The 21,801-nt window shown below is 45.0% G+C and overlaps 1 protein-coding gene across 2 annotated transcripts in view; it reads left to right on the top strand.

Moving 5' to 3' along the window:
• The first annotated feature begins 2,257 nt into the window (after nucleotides 1-2,257).
• Nucleotides 2,258-21,801, top strand: part of LOC109868726 (contactin-associated protein-like 4) — a 205,921-nt gene continuing 186,377 nt past the window's right edge. Inside the window, exon 1 of one of the 2 annotated variants that reach the window (XM_020458457.2) lies at nucleotides 2,258-2,549. In XM_020458457.2, coding sequence (XP_020314046.1) covers nucleotides 2,465-2,549 — 85 coding nt within the window. In that variant the 5' untranslated portion in view covers nucleotides 2,258-2,464. The remainder of the gene's footprint in view (nucleotides 2,550-21,801) is intronic. The other variant, XM_020458456.2, reaches the window with a different exon arrangement.

Raw genomic sequence — 21,801 nt, 5'->3', positions numbered from 1 at the left:
GTTCAACAATGCTTGACTCAGGGAGGAGGACGCCCCTGCCATGCATAGTCCCATGGGATGTTGGCTATCATCAACAAGGCAACTCCTATGACTAATTGGGAATGGGACGCAAGCGTAGGATTGATCACCCTGTCGCTGGCCGCCTTTGGGGAGGGTGTATAGTGTGAAAGGCCGAAACACCCTAGGAACCAAAGGTACACTACTGACGATGCGCTCCCCAAATTTCACCAGGCTCACTGTTCATTAACTCTTGGAAGTGCTTGCACAAAGGATAGTAACATCTCATCCTGTGTTCTTGGAATCTGGTCAGATGAAACCAAAATTGAACTTTTTGGCAACAATGCAAAATGTTATGTTTGGCGTAAAAGCAACACAGCTCATCACCCTGAACACACCATCCCCACTGTCAAACATGGTGGTGGCAGCATCATGGTTTGGGCCTGCTTTTCTTCAGCAGGGACAGGGAAGATGGTTAAAATTAATGGGAAGATGGATGGAGCCAAATACAGGACCATTCTGGAAGAAAACCTGATGGAGTCTGCAAAAGACCTGAGACTGGGACGGAGATTTGTCTTCCAACAAGACAATGATCCAAAACATAAAGCAAAATCTACAATGGAATGGTTCAAAAATAAACATATCCAGGTGTTAGAATGGCCAAGTCAAAGTCCAGACCTGAATCCAATCGAGAATCTGTGGAAAGAACTGAAAACTGCTGTTCACAAATGCTCTCCATCCAACCTCACTGAGCTCGAGCTGTTTTGCAAGGAGGAATGGGAAAAAATGTCAGTCTCTCGATGTGCAAAACTGATAGAGACATACGCCAAGAGACTTACAGCTGTAATCGCAGCAAAAGGTGGCGCTACAAAGTATTAACTTAAGGGGGCTGAATAATTTTGCACGCCCATTTTTTCAGTTTTTGATTTGTTAAAAAAGTTTGAAATATCCAATAAATGTCGTTCCACTTCATGATTGTGTCCCACTTGTTGTTGATTCTTCACAAAAAAAATACAGTTTTATATCTTTATGTTTGAAGCCTGAAATGTGGCAAAAGGTCGCAAAGTTCAAGGGGGCCGAATACTTTCGCAAGGCACTGTATTATTTTGTTTTTAAGGTGTCTCTGACCAACAGATGCTCTGAGATATCTGTATTTCTAGTCATATGAAATTCAAATTTAAATCGACTGATTTCCATATATGAACTGTAACTCAGTAAAATCTTTGCAATTGCTGCATGTTGCGTTTAGATTTAATTTTGTGTATATGTTCACATTTTCTAACTAATTGTCATTGGGAAGGCAGATAAAGGGGTTTTATGAAAAGCAATCACTTTTGCATGTGAAAACACAGAATCTTACGTTACCCAATGTCGCCTTCCGCCAGAACTGGGCACCCGGCTCACCCCCAGGAGGTAGCTTGAATGTATAATTTGTTTTAATGCCCGAGATAAATAAGGCAATATCGGACCGCTAACACAGGACTAGTAAAGGCCCAATGCACTACTTTTGTCATAATATAAATCATATTTATTTATTTATTTTTTATTCCTACCAAGACAACATTGAATTTTCCTGAGTGGCCTAGTTACATTTTTGTCTTAAATATGTTTAAAAAAAATCTATGGCAAGACTTGAAAATGGCTGTCCATCGACGATCAACAACTAACTTGACAGAGGTTGAAGAATTTTTTGAAGGATGTGCAGATATTGTACAATCCAGGTGTGCAGAGCTCTTGGAGACTTACCCAGAAAGGCACACAGCTGTAATCGCTGACAAAGGTGATTCTACTGTAGCAGTATTGACTCAGGGGGGTGAATGCTTATCTAACAACAGATAGATTAGTGTGTTATTTTTCATATTTTTTTTCTGGGTATTTTGTGTGTGTCGTTGACAACAAAAAAAAGACAATTAAATCCATGTTAAATCCCACTTTGTAACACAACAAAATTTGGAAAAAAGTAAAGGGGTGTGAATACTTTCTGAAGGAAATGTATACAAAAACCGTCCTCCATGCCTCCTCACAGCCACCGCCCACATCTCATTAAAATAACAACTCATACAGTAGTTCAGGCTAAATGTTGGGCTAAATGATGTCACCATACCTGTAACTGAGACGCAGCGCCAGAAGTTAGTTAAAAAGAAGACAAAATTCAGCCTATGAATTTTTGGTCTTAAAGGCATTGCTTAGTGGACACTTTAAAAGCTGCTGATTTAACGCCAACAGAGGCTGGGGCTGTAGAGGTGTGTCTCAGCCTGCTCTCTCACTCTCTCTGAGCACTCCACAAGGAATGCATTCAACTGTTCCTCCTCGAGTCGGACTCGGCAGCAGTTGGATGGCGTGAGCAGCAGAGCACTGCACAGGACAGAGCAGACGCACAGGCAGCACACAGAGGCGCGCGATTAATTGACGAATCTAGAGGACAGGACAGGGCTCTGTCCTCCAGTAGCATCCTTTCGTTTCAAACATGGATTTGGAGACCAGAAGACACACTGAAATGCTTTTACAGCTAGCAGTCCTTCTCTGCTGTTCATATGGGGCAATTGGAAAAGGTGAGCACCGTGTGTTTTCTCCACACACGCACACACCGTTGCCGACCTGCTGCTTGAGTGCATGGAGAGGGATGGAGTGGAATTTGCAGTATTGGCATTTTAAAGACAATACGTTTTTTTCTCAGCTTTGTGTAGCCTACTTTGCTTGTATGTAGTCCGTGTGATTTAATATAGTGGCTTATGTTTTACTTTCATTATGTCTACCTTGACGAGGGATATTCGCCAAGACGACTTTTTTTGACAGATTGCCACTGTCAGCAGTGACATTATTGCTATTTATTCGTATGGACACCCACACTCCTCTGTAGTTAATGTGTTAAACCTCTTTTGCTGAGTGCTTAAATATGTTTTCCAGAATCCTTTATTGCCCACCCTGTCATTGATTAAACTGAGCTTTCCCCTTAGCCATGTGTGTAGGAAACCGGCAGTTGATGATGATGCTGCTTTCACTTGACAGAAATGCGCAGCAAGCACATCCCGTGTGTCAAAGCGAAACATGGACTGGACTATCCGAGTTTGCAGTGCAGGGCAGAGCAGTGTACTACAATGTAGCAGCTGTTGTTATTATTATATCCCTGTGGTTAAGTGGAATGGTTATGGTATCAGTGCTTACTCCCGCAAATTGTACTTGCTACAACAAATACACCAGTGTAAACAACGTGTAGGCTACATTTAGACAGTTCAAGATATACCATTCGATAAAGACTAATTTCACAAACATGGCAAATGCGCATAATAGCCTATAGTTTGAGTTAACCAACATCGAGATGGGAAATTGATGTATTATTTTCGTACACTTTATAGGCTGGATTTTCCAAATACTGCGTAAAATGCACTGAAGAAGGAATTTTGAACGGGTTTCCACGGAACGGTGTGTGTGTGAATAAGAACGAACTGGTCTAGTAAACTGGTGCGTAAACGAACCCTCTCTGTACATCAGTGCCGCGCACAGCACAATGTGATTCCGGCTGATTCCCTTCAAAGGTGGATGACTTCACTGAAACCAGTGTTTTGGTTTTACGGGCATGATCCACGAAATGTGTGTGCGTGTGTCTCTCTCTCTCACTCTCTCTCTCGCTCGCTCTCTCTCTCTCTGTGTATGTGTTTGTGTGTGTATACGAGATTAAGCGAGGGAGACATGTTCATTGCATCAATCTTAATGCATTACAGGATGTAGGCAACTACAGATGTCAAGAAAACAGAATTTCAGAGACAATGGAAGATACAAAAACATTTGTGTGTGTGTGTGTGCGAGCATGTGCGTATGTGTGTTTGTGTCTGTGTCTGTGTGTTTACGTGCACACACGTGTGTGTATGAGAGAGAGAGAGGTTTGGTGGTTGGAACTGTAATGAGATGCATCTGTATTGTAATTGGAGCAGATGGTTGTAAACTTTGCAAGCCCCTGGCCCTCCACTTCACTGCCTGCACTGCTCTGCTACTCAGTGCCCTCATGTCCAAATGGCACCCTATTCCCTATATAGTGCGCTACTTTTTACCATAGAGCTCATAGAACTCTGGTCAAAAGTAGTGCAGTATGTAGGAAATAGGTTGTCGTTGGGGACACAGCGTCTGCTGCTGTTTCACGGACACTGCCTGACTCTCCACACACACACACGCACACACACACACGCACGCACGCACGCACGCACGCACACACACACACACACACACACACACACACACACACACACACACACACACACACACACACACACACACACACACACACACACACACACACACACACACACACACACACAGGCCTGTTATAAGGGGTCAAACATAAATGACAAAAATATTAGTGACATTCTAATTTAACGGAAATACACTTTATAGTGGTATGCAACTTTGTTCTGCCTGGCAAGTGCATATGTTGATGCTAATTACTCAACTTTGTTCTGCAAGTGCATATGTTGATGCTAATTACTCAACTTTGTTCTGCAAGTGCATATGTTGATGCTAATTACTCAACTGTGTTCTGCCTGGCAAGTGCATATGTTCATGCTAATTACTCAACTTTGTTCTGCAAGTGCATATGTTGATGCTAATTACTCAACTTTGTTCTGCAAGTGCATATGTTGATGCTAATTACTCAACTTTGTCCTCATTTTGCCTCATGCTTTGCTTGCAGTCGAAGTTGGAAGTTTTCCTACACTTAGGTTGGAGTCATTAAAACTTGTTTTTCAACCACTCCACAAATTTCTTGTTAAAACTATAGTTTGGGCAAGTCGGTTAGGACATCTACTTTGTGCATGACACAAGTAATTTTTCCAACAATTGTTTACAGATAAATTATTTCACTTATAATTCACTGTATCACAAATCCAGTGGGTCAGAAGTTTACATACACTAGGTTGACTGTGCCTTTAAACAGCTTGGAAAATTCCAGAAAATTATGTCATGGCTTTAGAAGCTTCTGATAGGCTAATTGACATCATTTGAGTCAATTGGAGGTATACCTGTGGATATATTTCAAGTCCTACCTTCCAACTCAGTGTCTCTTTGCTTGACATTATGGGAAACTCAAAAGAAATAAGCCAAGACCTCCACAAGTCTGGTTCATCCTTGGGAGCAATTTCCAAATGCCTGAAGGTACCACGTTCATCTGTACAAGCAATAGTACGCAAGTATAAACACCATGGGACCACGCAGCCATCATACCGCTCAGAAAGGAGACACGTTCTGTCTCCTAGAGATTAATGTACTTTGGTGCGAAAAGTGGAAATCAATCCCAGAAGAACAGCAGAGGACCTTGTGAAGATGCTGGAGGAAACCGGCACAAAAGTATCTATATCCACAGTAAAACGAGTCCTATATCTACATAACCTGAAAGGCCGTTCAGCAAGGAAGAAACCACTGCTCCAAAACCGCCATAAAGAAAGCCAGACTACGGTTTGCAACTGCACATGGAGACAAAGTACTTTTTGGAGAAATGTCCTCTGGTCTGATGAAACAAAAATAGAACAGTTTGGCCACAGTGACCACCGTTATGTTTGGAGGAAAAAGGGGGAGGCCTGCAAGCCGAAGAACACCATCCCAACCTTGAAGCATGGGGGTGCAGCATCATGTTGTGGGGGTGCTTTGCTGCAGGAGGGACTGGTCGACTTCACAAAATAGATGGCTTCATGAGGCAGGAAAATTTGGTGGATATATTGAAGCAACATCTCAAGACATCTGTCAGGAAGCTAAAGCTTGCTCGCAAATGGGTCTTACAATTGGACAATGACCCCAAGCATACTTCCAAAGTTGTGGCAAAATGGCTTAAGGACAACAAAATCAAGGTATTGGAGTGGCCATCAATCAACTTGTGGGCAGAACTGAAAAAACATGTGCGAGCAAGGAGACCTAGAAACCTGACTCAGTTACACCAGCTCTGTCAGGGGGGATGGGTCAAAATTCGCCAAATTTATTGTGGGAAGCTTGTGGACAGCTACCCGAAACGTTTGACCCAAGTTAAACAATGTAAAGGCAATGCTACCAAATACTAATTGAGTGTATGTAAACTTCTGACCCACTGGGAATGTAATGAAAGAAATAAAAGCTGAAATAAATCATTCTCTCTACTGTTATTCACATTCTTAAAATAAAGTGGTGATCCTAACTGACCCAAGACAGGGAATTTTTATGTCAGGAATTGTGAAAAATTAGTTGAAATGTACACTGCTCAAAAAAGGGAACACTAAAATAACACATCCTAGATATGAATGAATGAAATATTCTTATTAAATACTTTTTTCTTTACATAGTTGAATGTGCTGACAACAAAATCACACAAAAATTATCAATGGAAATCAAATTGATCAACCCATGGAGGTCTGGATTTGGAGTCACACTCAAAATTAAAGTGGAAAACCACACTACAGGCTGATCCAACTTTGATGTAATGTCCTTAAAACAAGTCAAAATGAGGCTCAGTAGTGTGTGTGGCCTCCACGTGCCTGTATGACCTCCCTACAATAACTGGGCATGCTCCTGAGGAGGTGGCGGATGGTCTCCTGAGGGATCTCCTCCCAGACCTGGACTAAAGCATCCGCCAACTCCCTGACAGTCTGTGGTGCAACGTGGCGTTGGTGGATGGAGCGAGACATGATGTCCCAAATGTGCTCAATTGGATTCAGGTCTGGGGAATGGGCGGGCCAGTCCATAGCATCAATGCCTTCCTCTTGCAGGAACTGCTGACACACTCCAGCCACATGAGGTCTAGCATTGTCTTGCATTAGGAGGAACCCAGGGCCAACCGCACCAGCATATGGTCTCACAAGGGGTCTGAGGATCTCATCTCGGTACCTAATGGCAGTCAGGCTACCTCTGGCGAGCACATGGAGGGCTGTGCGGCCCCCCAAAGAAATGCCACCCCACACCATGACTGACCCACCGCCAAACCGGTCATGCTGGAGGATGTTGCAGGCAGCAGAACGTTCTCCACGGCGTCTCCAGGCTCTGTCACATGTGCTCAGTGTGAACCAGCTTTCATCTGTGAAGAGCACAGGGCGCCAGTGGTGAATTTGCCAATCTTGGTCTTATCTGGCAAATGCCAAACGTCCTGCACGGTGTTGGGCTGTAAGCACAACCCCCACCTGTGGACGTCGGGCCCTCATACCACCCTCATGGAGTCTGTTTCTGACCGTTTGAGCAGACACATGCACATTTGTGGCCTGCTGGAGGTAATTTTGCAGGGCTCTGGCAGTGCTCTTCCTGCTCCTCCTTGCACAAAGGCGGAGGTAGCGGTCCTGCTGCTGGGTTGTTGCCCTCCTACGGCCTCCTCCACGTCTCCTGATGTACTCGCCTGTCTCCTGGTAGCGCCTCCATGCTCTGGACACTATGCTGACAGACACAGCAAACCTTCTTGCCACAGCTCGCATTGATGTGCCATCCTGGATGAGCTGCACTACCTGAGCCACTTGTGTGGGTTGTAGACTCCGTCTCATGCTAGCACTAGAGTGAAAGCAACGCCAGCATTCAAAAGTGACCAAAACATCAGCCAGGAAGCATAGGAACTGAGAAGTGGTCTGTGGTCACCACCTGCAGAACCACTCCTTTATTGGGGGTGTCTTGCTAATTGCCTATAATTTCCACCTGTTGTCTATTTCATTTGCACAACAGCATGTGAAATGTATTGTCATTCAGTGTTGCTTCCTAAGTGGACAGTTTGATTTCACTGAAGTGTGATTGACTTGGAGTTACATTGTGTTGTTTAAGCGTTCCCTTTATTTTTTTGAGCAGTGTTTTTGGCAAAGGTGTATGTAAACTTCCGACTTCAACTGTATCTTGTTAGCTGTATTCTAAATGTATCACCTGGCTGCTATCACCAGTCCATGGCCATCTGCAGATGGAGAAGACGTTTGCGTCACAAGGGTACCCTGTAGTGCACTGCCTTTGACCAAGGCCCATTGGGTTCTGGTCAAAAGTAGTGCACTATGTAGGGAATAGAGTGCCATTTGGGACATAGCCCAGGACTTTGATGTTTGATGCGTATTGACAGGATGTATCATCAAACAACTTGCTGGCTCATCATACACTGCCTGCATATGGCTGAGTAGTCCGTTCAGTAGTCTGTAGTTTTCATGAGAGGGCCGGCCCTCCACTGTGAATTTAAGGCCCCGCGTGGCTCAGTTGGGAAGAGTGGGTTGCTAGCAATGCAAATGTTTTGGATTAAATTCTCGTAGCGATCACATACACATATTGCATGAGTAGCTGTTCATTTCATCAGAGGGTCTGTATACTGTACTGCCTGTTGTGTAAGGATGCATATCCCTAATATATTCTGAGGTTATTTCATGAGAGCATCTGCCCTCGCCCTCCACTGTCAGGTTAAGGTCTACTATATGCGGTTTGTGAGGTTGTCCATATTATACTGTATGCTGTAGAAGATGCGTATCTCTAAAATATTCGGAGGCTATTTCATGAGAGCCTCTGCACTCGACCTCCACTATCAGGTGAAGGTCTCCCTGGCTGGTTATGCTGTTTATAGGGAAGATGGGGGGGTACTGCACAGTGTACTGTGTATTGTATAAGGACTAGAGTATCCCTAAATTATTTCTGAGGCTACCCTCTTATCTATGAGAGCATCAGGCTAAATCAGAGCTCTGAGTATTTTGATAGAAACCCCAAGACGAGAGAGAACACTACAGAAGCAAGGCTGTATCCCCTGTAGCCAGGGGTAGAACCTCAGTAGTTCTCAGCTGGGGACCCACAGTTAACTGTTTATAGTTCACTCGTTTGAGTGACCCATTTTCACCCGGATTGATTTTTTATGCATCTCCCCAGCGTCCTTTACAATTAAGAGCCCAAAACACAGCTATGTGAATCACTTCTATTCCATATGGGATGAATAATTAATGAAGTTTGCTTTTTATATGACCCAATATATAATACGGTAAACATGAGACAAGTTTATATAATCACATTAATGAGTAGAGAAGGTGGACTTCTCTGCATTGCCCTGGTGATATACCATGCGAAGAGCCTCTCGTAGAAGCATTGCTCTGTTAGCAGTGGTGGTACAGTACATTAGTTTACCATCTGTGTGTGTATGTGTGAGAGACAGAGAGACAGAAAGAGAGAGATGGGGAGAGAGAGAGATGGAGAGAAAGAAAGACAGGGTGGGAGGGACAGAAAAGGAGGTAGGGAGAGAGAAAGAGAGAGAGAGAGGACAATATCTCCTAATCTATTTAACAGCTCACAGTAAACAGACAGAAAGTGATTGAGAGTTGATAATCCTGCATCTCTCAACTCTTGTTAACACAAAACTCATATGAGCACCATCATTTTTTCATGGACAGATATAAACGGTCCGTCCATCGATACCGAGTCCTTCCGTCCCCCCCTTCCCCTCCGTGGATCTGGAGTCAGTGGAGCACTCCTCCTAATCATGGCCTAATGGCAGATTACACCATCTCACTTGCCAGACTCATGTCGCTCCAGGGTCTTTATTAAGCTTCATAACTGTGATGTCGGTAGGCTTTTTCGTCAGACTATACAGGCAACATAATGAATTACAGTGGACCAGCGAGGGCAGGAGCATACCATTCGCGGAGATGCCCACTTTGGCTGTGAGTCAGCTGAATGTGTCCCCAAGGTGTTTAGGAACAAGCAGAGAGTTTGGCTTGTGATTGAGGCTGCAGGGAACTTTTTATTCCTCTAATTTAGACTGTTAGCATCCCAAATGCTACCCTATTCCCTATATTGCATTACTTTTTACCAGGGCCCATAGGGCTCTAGTCAAAAGTAGTGCACTATGTTGGGAATAGGGTGCCATTTGCGACACAGCCTTAGACTTCAGGCAATGACACCCTCCTCATCCACTCTACCTCGACTATTTCCCACAGACAGGGGTTATTAATCAATTAAATAAATATGCCAGGACTGGAAATTATGTATATTTGGTAAACGACCAACCGGGTGCTTCATAGCTTCAAATGCAGCACACAGCTCCCTGCCTCATCGGAATTTATTCACTTTTCAATGAGCTGGTTGTTTGTATTGTGAAGAACATAAAGCAGTGAATAAAAGCAATTTGGTGCAAATGTCTGTGTGACGTACGTATTTCCCTGAAAAGCCCATTGTCCATTATGATTCATGAGAGAGGTGGCGGCTTATAGAGGCTGAATGACAGAAGAGGGAAGTGGATAGCGAGGAGAGAATAAATCGGCCTCATATTTCTTCTTTACTGTAATTTATGAAAATGTGTGATGGAGAAGTCGAGGCATGAATTGGATCTTATGAAGTCAAGGTTGCACAATGGTAGCGGCGGGTAGCGCTGGTCGTTTTTACTGTGTGAACTTGAGGCTGGCTCTGGCAGTCATGAATCCAGATTATTAACGGCGAGAGCCGTGTTTAAGCAAGGAAATTGACATAAAACGGCAGTCCATCTATCTTTGATTCTGACCCATGCAATTCTGTATTAGCTCAAGGCATCATTCTTCAAAAAAACTGGAACCCTCAAAATGAACACATTCATCACACAGCCCTCATCATCGTAGATGAGTTGGTACTGGACCAAATATCTGTCATGGTGGCACTGTTAGCACATGGTGTGTCCAACTGTGCTCTCAACTTATGTTAGCTTCAGTTCTACTTTGCAGTCATAACTAGAATATTCAACCTTGCTTCTACAGATTAGTCTGGATTTGTTTCACATTCATACAGTCATCATTCAACACCTGATTTGCTTAGGCTTATTTTCCATTTTTCACTCATGTATGTTACAGCATGTTACATAGCTGATATTGTTCTTGTTGCCTGCTGTTGTTTGCAATGATTAAAGCATTGACCTTAAATGTCATGTCCAAGTCACCTGGCAGAAAGACATAGCATCATCAAAGTAATGATCAGATTGACAGATAAGTTCCTGATACAGTATCTGTTCTGTCATTTCTATTCATTATTGTAGATAATTCCCACTGGCAATGGTGCTGTTCCACTGTTATCACATCTCACACCTTACTCCACACATTCCCTGACATTGGCAGAGAGACTGAGGGATCATAAATTGTGTCCCCAAACTCCCAGTGACCTCTGTGACCTGGCCACTGATAGGTTGCTAGGGTCAGGTGGTTGCTGGGAGCCGGACAACCGACAGTACTCTGACCTGCTCAGGTCACACAGCCTCCTCAGTTTCTCTTCAAGTGGACATGTGTGATGGAGTGTGTGGACAGAAGTGAGTTGGTGTAACTATTGTAACTTGTGTGTCTATTGTTTACTGTTGTAACTATTATTAGTTGGTCATAGTAGTTGTGCTTTGTGTTATACAGTCCTTGCTATAGTTGTATACACTCCTTCATTTGTCAATAGCATTATTTCTCTCATTGTGCTATCATATTGTGTACAGACTATTCATTGCATTCATGTCTGTTTACACAGAACCACATCCATTCTCATATGTCCTCGGGAAATAAAGTTCCTTAATGTGTGTAACTCTGCGAAGTCGCCTTATTCCGCTGACCGGGAAACGTGTCAGTGAGTCACAGACCAGACCAACTGGAGAGCCGCTCTCTTTCAATTATTTAGTTTAGTCATTCGTATTAAAGGCTACAGTCAGGAAGGTGCCTTATGTAGAGAACAGAGTTTGACGTCCGAGGAGGTGTCGTGGAAAGACAATTTTGCAGCTCTAGGAGGACAACGGAAGATAATAGAAATGCTTCTTTATTGTTAAAAGCATTGGTTTTAACATAAAATAAGCATTTTATGAAGATCCATTGTTGGAAGAGTTGTTGAATTTCATAATATAATATATGCCATTTAGCAGATGCTTTGATCCAAAGCAAAGTGGCTTAAAGGCGTTGCATAGTCAATTGCTTAAAGGCGCTGCATTGGCCATGCAGCATTTGCGGTGATACGGCCTCTGCAGAAGTCAGGGTAGAAGTTGAGCAGAGCTGTTGTGAAGGTATTTGTCAAGGAAGTGTGTTTGTGTTTATGCAGGACCTCCCATGTCAATGCGGAGCTCTACGGAGCCCTCCACATTGTTACAAAATTTGTGAGGCGCACGGCGATGCGGTACAGAGCTCCATTTGTCTTCTGTCGCACACAACACTTATGGCGCCACCGACCATGTTTTCAGATCAAGCAGTCATGCGTGCAAACATTTTACGCTCAGGTGGTCTCAGGAATCAAACCTACTATCCTTGCGTTTGAAGTTGATAAAAATGTGTTTTTGGTAAAAACCAACACGCTTTGGGTCCAAAGTAGCAGCACTGTTCCTTTCCCATTGAGCACTTATAGTGGAAAGGGCAGAGAAGAAGGAGAATTGGCAGAATGTGAATTACAGGGAGGCCGGGGGGGGCTAAACCCCCCTGAATGAGAGATGAGCTTCCCTAAATGTAACAAAAATCTAACTTTGGGCGTGATCTCTGGGGCGGCAGCGTAGCCTAGTGGTTAGAGCGTTGGACTAGTAACCGGAAGGTTGCGAGTTCAAACCCCCGAGCTGACAAGGTATAAATCTGTCGTTCTGCCCCTGAACAGGCAGTTAACCCACTGTTCCTAGGCCGTCATTGAAAATAAGAATGTGTTCTTAACTGACTTGCCTGGTTAAATAAAATTAAATATTAAAATGTAACCTGTTTGTTAAAAATACATCTAAAAATACAAGCTTTTTCCAAACTAAACAAAAAGCACCTCTGTGTCATGTGTCTGCACTTGTCATCTCCGGACAGTCCCATATTTCAGCTCCTTTTCAGGTGTCCGGACTTTTCTTTCTACAAAAAAGGTCCCTTTGTCAGCAAGACGCATCAATTAATTCAGGCTACAAGAGTGCAGACCCAATGACAACTGCCAAATGTCATTACACTTTTTGGTGTTTTGTAACCGATTTCTCTTTCCATTCGTCAAATGGTGTGAGTGCAAAGTGCACTGTCTGGATGCTGGAATTATTTTGGAGTGTACGAAAAGGCTAATTCAAAAAAAATTAAGTGATTTGTTTGACAATAAGATGAAAACGTCATGACTGACAGTGTTCATACCTGATTAAAAGGTAATTGCATGTCTTTACTATACGGCCATCACTATAAATATAGTTAATTTGCACTCTGAGAATCGGTCAGCGCATCTTGCCTTGCCTGGTGGTCACCCTCCGGCTCCCAGCCCTTCACTGACACATTCTGAGCTCGTACCCCCATTTCACTCCCCAGTGGTTCCCTCGGGAAGCCCAGGCAGAAAGGCTGACCCAGTGCCAAATCTAGGTCAGAACTTTAAAAAAGGAACCCTCTTCTTCCAGCTCTGTTCCCTTCTCTTCTCTTGAGTGCTCTACAAGCTCCTGGTGCCAAAATGGTCAGGGGACTTCCAGATACATGGGGCCCTGGCTACCAACAGTTGGTTAGGCCTGTCGATTCTGCTCATTGACTGAAACTGTTCAGCATGTATTCTCTGTCTACACTGATGTGATACCTTTACTGTCTTTGTTGGACCGTCTGGGTGAGAGGTTGGTGGTTGGTAATGTGGATTAGTAGAATGAGGTTGGCTCATTAAAGAGAGAGTCAAATATCCTCTCCCTCTCCATCCCCTACTCTCATCTGCTCAATTCTGAGCATTCTATAAACCGTACCTGAACACACCAAGCCCAGGTGTACCACTGCTCCGTGTGGAGGGCAGGCACCTAAATCTTTTATGAGTTACCTCAGGCTCCTCAAAAGACTTCATTTGTAAACATGACTGGGCGGTGAGTTAGTCTGACCTTCTGATGAGATTTCCGATCAGCATCATCATAGGCTCAAAGCAGTGATCACGGCTACAGATAGAAGCAGGGTTGTGGTTCAACAAAGACTCTGTGAACCGGTACCTTCTCGATCCCCTGAATATAAAATAACCGAAGGTAAGGAGAAGAGGGCGTACAGTACTCAGAGAGAACTTTCGCCCATTGACTGACAGTCAGCCACAGTCTGTTTACCCGTGAATTCATATGTGTGTGTATTTGAGTATAGTCTAGAATTGCCCCATATAACCAAGTAATGGATCTAGAATTGGTTTCAGATGAATTAATTGAATACAGGGCATTACTCCCTGTATTCTCTCCCGCGGTCCCCCAAACCCCTTCAACACATGCACTCTCCATTCCTCATTAGCTCTGTGCTAGTACATCAGTACAGTACAGTGGAGTGGAATAGCACACCCAGGGGACCTTCTTTTGTTAATGAAAGGCTTGTTCTGGATTGGCAAATAAATAATAATAATTACCTGAAGCGTATGGGCCTAATTACTCACTACATTTTACTGTCCCAAGTGGCTCCTTCTTAGCAGTAGAATAATATAGTACCTATAGTGCACTACTTTGACAGGGTCCCACAAGTAGTGATCTATATAGGGAACGGGGTGCTATTTGGGACACATCTAACTGTTTAATGGAGTGCAGGCTGCCACTGACTATCAAAGTGTCACGCCTTGACCTTAGAGAGACGTTTTATGTCTCTATTGGGTTAGGTCAGGGTGTGATTTGGGTGCCCTCCAAAGAAGAGAGTAACTGCCACGCCCTGACCTTAGAGAGCCGTTTTATGTCTCTATTGGGTTAGGTCAGGGTTAGGTCAGGGTTAGGTTAGGTCAGGGTTAGGTCAGGGTAAGGTCAGGGTGTGATGTGGGTTAGGTTAGGTCAGGGTTAGGTCAGGGTTAGGTCAGGGTTAGGTCAGGTTTAGGTCAGGGTGTGATGTGGGTTAGGTTAGGTCAGGGTGTGATGTGGGTTAGGTTAGGTCAGGGTGTGATTTGGGTTAGGTTAGGTCAGGGTTAGGTCAGGGTTAGGTTAGGTCAGGGTGTGATTTGGGTTAGGTTAGGTCAGGGTTAGGTCAGGGTTAGGTCAGGGTTAGGTCAGGGTGTGATGTGGGTTAGGTTAGGTCAGGGTTAGGTTAGGTCAGGGTTAGGGTTAGGTTAGGTCAGGGTTAGGTCAGGGTTAGGTCAGGGTGTGATGTGGGTTAGGTTAGGTCAGGGTGTGATGTGGGTTAGGTTAGGTCAGGGTGTGATGTGGGTTAGGTTAGGTCAGGGTTAGGTTAGGTCAGGGTTAGGTCAGGGTTAGGTCAGGGTGTGATGTGGGTCAGGGTTAGGTCAGGGTTAGGTTAGGGTTAGGTTAGGTTAGGTCAGGGTTAGGTTAGGTCAGGGTTAGGTTAGGTCAGGGTTAGGTAAGGGTTAGGTTAGGTTAGGGTTAGGTCAGGGTTAGGTCAGGGTTAGGTCAAGGTTAGGTTAGGGTTAGGTCAGGGTTAGGTCAGGGTTAGGTTAGGTCAGGGTTAGGTCAGGGTTAGGTCAGGGTTAGGTTAGGTCAGGGTTAGGTCAGGGTTAGGCCAGGGTTAGGTTAGGTCAGGGTTAGGTTAGGTCAGGGTTAGGTCAGGGTTAGGTCAGGGTTAGGTTAGGTCAGGGTTAGGTCAGGGTTTGGTTAGGGTTAGGTTAGGTCAGGGTGTGATTTGGGTTAGGTCAGGGTTAGGTCAGGGTTAGGTCAGGGTTAGGTCAGGGTTAGGTTAGGTCAGGGTTAGGTCTAGGTTAGGTCAGGGTTAGGTCAGGGTTAGGTTAGGTCAGGGTTAGGTCAGGGTTATGTCAGGGTTAGGTTAGGGTGTGATGTGGGGTGGGTCAGGGTTAGGTTAGGTCAGGGTTAGGTTAGGTTAGGGTTAGGTTAGGGTGTGATGTGGGGTGGGTCAGGGTTAGGTTAGGTCAGGGTTAGGTTAGGTCAGGGTTAGGTTAGGTTAGGGTTAGGTTAGGGTGTGATGTGGGGTGGGTCAGGGTTAGGTTAGGTCAGGGTTAGGTTAGGTCAGGGTTAGGTTAGGTTAGGGTTAGGTTAGGGTGTGATGTGGGGTGGGTCAGGGTTAGGTTAGGTCAGGGTTAGGTTAGGTCAGGGTTAGGTTAGGTTAGGGTTAGGTTAGGGTGTGATGTGGGGTGGGTCAGGGTTAGGTTAGGTCAGGGTTAGGTTAGGTCAGGGTTAGGTTAGGTCAGGGTTAGGTCAGGGTTGGGTTAGGGTTAGGTTAGGTCAGGGTGTGATTTGGGTTAGGTCAGGGTTAGGTCAGGGTTAGGTCAGGGTTAGGTCAGGGTTAGGTTAGGTCAGGGTTAGGTCTAGGTTAGGTCAGGGTTAGGCCAGGGTTAGGTTAGGTCAGGGTTAGGTCAGGGTTAGGTTAGGTCAGGGTTAGGTCAGGGTTATGTCAGGGTTAGGTTAGGGTGTGATGTGGGGTGGGTCAGGGTTAGGAGTAGGTCAGGGTTAGGTTAGGTTAGGGTTAGGTTAGGGTGTGATGTGGGGTGGGTCAGGGTTAGGTTAGGTCAGGGTTAGGTTAGGTCAGGGTTAGGTTAGGTTAGGGTTAGGTTAGGGTGTGATGTGGGGTGGGTCAGGGTTAGGTTAGGTCAGGGTTAGGTTAGGTCAGGGTTAGGTTAGGTTAGGGTTAGGTTAGGGTGTGATGTGGGGTGGGTCAGGGTTAGGTTAGGGTTAGGTTAGGGTGTGATGTGGGGTGGGTCAGGGTTAGGTTAGGGTTAGGTTAGGGTGTGATGTGGGGTGGGTCAGGGTTAGGTTAGGTCAGGGTTAGGTTAGGTTAGGGTTAGGTTAGGGTGTGATGTGGGGTGGGTCAGGGTTAGGTTAGGTCAGGGTTAGGTTAGGTCAGGGTTAGGTTAGGTTAGGGTTAGGTTAGGGTGTGATGTGGGGTGGGTCAGGGTTAGGTTAGGGTTAGGTTAGGGTGTGATGTGGGGTGGGTCAGGGTTAGGTTAGGGTTAGGTTAGGGTGTGATGTGGGGTGGGTCAGGGTTAGGTTAGGTCAGGGTTAGGTTAGGTTAGGGTTAGGTTAGGGTGTGATGTGGGGTGGGTCAGGGTTAGGTTAGGTCAGGGTTAGGTTAGGTCAGGGTTAGGTTAGGTTAGGGTTAGGTTAGGGTGTGATGTGGGGTGGGCATTCTATGTTTTGCTTTCTGTTTCTTTATTTCTTCTGGAAGTGTAGCTGTGTCTGTTTCAGGATTGGGCAATATGTTGTTTATACTGTATCCCAGGGTATTTAGAAATATAGTAGGATTTTACGGTATGATTTTAAATACAGTTTAATATTATAGTTAGTTATAAGCAGTGGCTTAGCACGTGCAAGGCGGGGGTGCCTCCAACCATTAAAACACACACATATATATATATATACAGAGAGAGAGAGAGAGAACACCTACTCATTCAAGGGTTTTTCTTTATTTTTACTATATTCTACATTGTAGAATAATAGTGAAGACATCAAAACTATGAAATAACACATATGGAATCATGTAGTAACCAAGAAAGTGTTAAACATATCCAAATATATTATATATTTGAGATTCTTCAAAGTAGCCGCCCTTTGCCTTGATGACTGCTTTGCACACTCTTGGCATTCTCTCAACCAGCTTCATGAGGTACTCACCTGGAATGCATTTCAATTAACAGGTGTGCCTTGTTAAAAGTACATTTGTGAAATGTCTTTCCTTCTTAATGTGTTTGAGTCAATCAGTTGTGTTGTGACAGGGTGGTATACAGAAGATAGCCCTATTTGGTAAAAGACCAAGTTCATATTATGGCAAGAACAGCCCAAATAAGCAAGAACTTTCTTCAAGAGCAGTTGCAAAAACCATCAAGCGCAATGAGGAAACTGGCTCTCATGAGGACCGCCACAGGAAAGGAAGAACCAGAGTTACATCTGCTGAAGAGTTCATTAGAGTTAACTGCATGTCAGAAATTGCAGCCCAAATAAATACTTCACAGAGTTCAAATAACAGACACATCTCAAAATCTACTGTTCAGAGGAGACTGCATGAACCAGGTCTTCATAGTCTAATTGCTGCAAAGAAACCACTATTAAAAGACACCAATAAGAAGAGACTTGCTTGGGCCAAGAAACACAAGCAATGGACATTAGACCGGTGGAAATCTGTCCTTTGGTCTGATGAGTCCAAATTTCAGATTTTTTGTTCCAACCACCGTGTCTTTGTGAGAGGCAGAGTAGGTGAATGGGTGATCTCCACATGTGTAGTTCCCACCGTGAAGCATGGAGGAGGAGGTGTGATGGTGTGGGGGTGCTTTGCTGGTGACACTGTCAGTGATTTATTTAGAATTCAAGGCACACTTAACCAGCATGGCTACCACAGCATTTTGCAGCGATACGCCATCCCATCTGGTTTGCACTTAGTCCCACTATCATTTGTTTTTCAACAGGACAATGACCCAACACACCTCCAGGCTGTGTAATAGATATTTGACCAAGAAGGAGAGTGATGGAGTGCTGCATCAGATGACCTGGCCTCCACAATCACCCGACCTCAACCCAATTGAAATGGTTTGGGATGAGTTGGTCCACAGAGTGAAGGATAAGCAGCCAACAAGTGATGAGCATATGTGGAACTCCTTCAAGACTGTTGGTAAAGCATTCCAGGTGAAGCTGGTTGAGAAAATGCCAAGAGTGTGCAAAGCTGTCATCAAGGCAAAGGGTGGCTACTTTGAAGAATCTAAAATCAAAAATATATTTTTTGGTTACTACATGATTCCTAATGTGTTATTCCATTGGGAATCAAACCGCTCAAACACGAGACGTATGTGGCAGGGTCTACAGTCAATCCCAGATTACACTAGCCCCGTCGTGGACATTGACATCTTGCTCCCAGACAAGCTAAACAACTTCTTTGCTCGCTTTGAGGACAATACAGGGCCATTGACACAGCCCGCTACCAAAACCTGTGGGCTCTCCTTCTCCGTGACTAGCCGCGTCCTCAGAGCATGTGCAGACCAGCTGGCCGGTGTGTTTATGGACACATTCAATCCCTATCCCAGTCTGTTCTTACCACATGCTTCAAGATGGCCACCATTGTTCCTGTTCACAAGAAAGCTATGGTAACTGAACTAAATGACTATAACCCCGTTGCACTCACTTCTGTCATCATGAAGTGCTTTGAGAGACTTGTCAAGGATCATATCACCTCCATCCTACCTGATAGCCTAGACCCACTCCAATTTCCTTACCGCCCCAATAGGTCCACAGACGACGCAATCGCAACCACACTGCACACTGCCCTAACCCATCTGGACAAGAGGAATACCTATGTAAGAATGCTGTTCATTGACTACTACTCAGCATTTAACCCCATAGTACCCTGGGTCTCGACCCTGTCCTGTGCAACTGGGTCCTGGACTTTCTGACGGGCTGCCCCCAGGTGGTGAAGGTAGGAAACAACATCTCCCCGCTGATTCTCAACACTGGGGCCCCACAAGGGTGCATTCTCAGCCCTCTCCTGTACTCCCTGTTCACCGTGTCTGCGAGGCCATGCACACTTCCAACTCAATCATCAAGTTTGCAGATGACACTACAGTGGTAGGCTTGATTACCAACAACGATGAGACGGCCTACAGGAAGGGCCTTCGGAGTGTGGTGTCAGGAAAATAACCTCTCACTCAACGTCAATAAAACAAAGGAGATGATCGTGAACTTCAGGACACAGCAGAGGGAGACACCCCCTCCCCCATCCACATCGACGGGACAGTAGTGGAGAAGGTGGAAAGTTCCTCGGCGTACACATCACGGACAAACTGAAATTATCCACCCATACAGACAGTGTGGTGAAGAAGGCGTAACAGCGCCTCTTCAACCTCAGGAGGCTGAGGAAATTTGGCTTGTCACCTAAAACATTCACAAACTTTTACAGATGCACAATCGAGAGCATCCTGTCGGGCTGTATCACCGCCTGGTACAGGAACTGCACCGCCCTCAACGGCTGGTACACAGCTGGTACACTACCAGCTGGTACACTACCAGAGGGTAGTGCGGTCTGCACAACGCAATCACAGGGGGCAAACTACCTGCCCTCCAGAACACCTACAGCACCCGATGACACAGGAAGGCCAAAAAGATCATCAAGGACAACAACCACCCGAGCCACTGCCTGTTGTGCCAAGGTAGGGATGGTATACATAAGATGGACCTATTTGGCTTTCCTTTATTTAAGACATGAAGGTCAGTCAATTCGGAAATGTTCTAAAACTTTGAACATTTCTTCAAGTGCAGTCGCAGAAACCATCTCATGAGGACCGCTACAGGAAAGGAAGACCCAGAGTTACCTCTGCTGCAGAAGATAAGTTCATTAGAGTTAACTGCACCTCAGATTGCAACCCAAATACAATTATTCAGAGTTCAAGTTAAAGACATATCTCAACATCAACTGTTTCACAGGAGACCACGTGAATCAGGCCTTCATGGTCCAATTGCTGCTAAGAAACCACTAATAAAGGACACCAATAATAACAAGAGACTTGCTTGGGCCTAGAAACACAAGCAATTGACAATAGTCTGGTGGAAATCTGTCCGTTGGTCTGATGAGTCCAAATTTGAGATTTCTGGATTGATCAACCATGTCTTACTGAGACGCAGAGTAGGTGAATGGATGATCTCCACATATGATGGTGTGGGGGTGCTTTGCTGGAGACACTGACAGTGATTTACAAAAAATTCAAGGCACACTTAACCAGCATGGCTACCACAGCATTCTGCAGTGATACGCCATCCCATCTGGTTTGCGCTTAGTGGGACTATCATTTGTTTTTCAACAGGACAATGACCCAAAACACACCTCCCGGCTGTGTACATGCTATTTGACCAAGAAGGAGAGTGATGGAGTGCTAAATCAGATGACCTGGCCTCCACAATCACCCGACCTCAACCCAATTGAGTGAAGGAAAAGCAGTCAATAAATGCTCAGGATATGTGGGAACTCCTTCAAAGACTGTTGGAAAAGCATTCCTCATGAAGCTGGTTGAGAGAATGCCAAGAGTGTGCAAAGCTGCCATCAAGGCAAAGGGTGGCTACTTTGAAGAATCTTGTTGAACACTTTTTTGGTTACTACATGATTCCGAATGTGTTATTTAATAGTTTTTTCTTTACTATTATTCTACAATGTAGAACATAGAAAAATATATATGAGAATCGAGGACCATGATCAGAGACAATGTCGATAGGGAGTCCCCATGGATTCGGAAGATGTGCTTCACCATGAGCTTGGCCGTCTTCTTGGCTGAGGGTAACTTGGGGAGAGGGATGAAATGGGCGGATTTAGAGAACCTATCCACAACCACCAGCATAGTGGTGTAGTCATTAGATGGTGGAAGCCCAGTTTTTCAAAATCCAGGGAAATATGGGACCAGGGGCGATGAGGAACAGGGATTGGCTGAAGGAGGCCACACGGAGCTTGCAGCGGAGTCTTATTCTGGGCACATACGTGCATGCGGCGATGAAGGCCGAGACGTCAGGAACCATGGTGGGCCACCAGAAGTGTTTAACAGAATAACAGAGCGCAGCGGTCCTGCCTAGAGTTAAGGCGCTTGGCTATGCGGAGATATTCTAAATTCTTATGGTCAGTCCACACCAAAAATGGATGTGCCCCTTTCAGCCAGCGCCATCTTGACCGCCAGAAGTTCCCGGTTCCCTACGTCATGTCATAGAGCACATCGTTGACCAGGGCCTGGAAAACAGTGGCAGCCCAAACGGCATGACCAGGTACTCGTAGTGTCCACAGGTCATTTGTAAGGCTGCCTTCCACTCGTCTCCTTCGCGTATCCGAACAAGGTGGTAGGCAATCTCAAGGTCCAACTTGTAAAATATATTTTCCTCCTGAAGAAGTTCGGAAGCAGAGAGGAGTGGTAGGGGGTAACTATTATTGTCATTGAGGCCCCAGTATTCAATACATGGATGCAGGGTCTTTTCCTTCTTTTCCATGAAGAATAGGCCTCAGTCGACAGGGGAGGCAGAAGGGCAAGCCAGAGAGTCCTCAATATTCTCCTCCATGGCCTTAGTCTTAGGGCCAGACGGAAAATAGC

The sequence above is a fragment of the Oncorhynchus kisutch genome, linkage group LG23 (genome assembly GCF_002021735.2).
Source record: "Oncorhynchus kisutch isolate 150728-3 linkage group LG23, Okis_V2, whole genome shotgun sequence".
NCBI lineage: Eukaryota > Metazoa > Chordata > Actinopteri > Salmoniformes > Salmonidae > Oncorhynchus > Oncorhynchus kisutch.
This window is presented reverse-complemented; position numbering and strand designations above follow the sequence as displayed.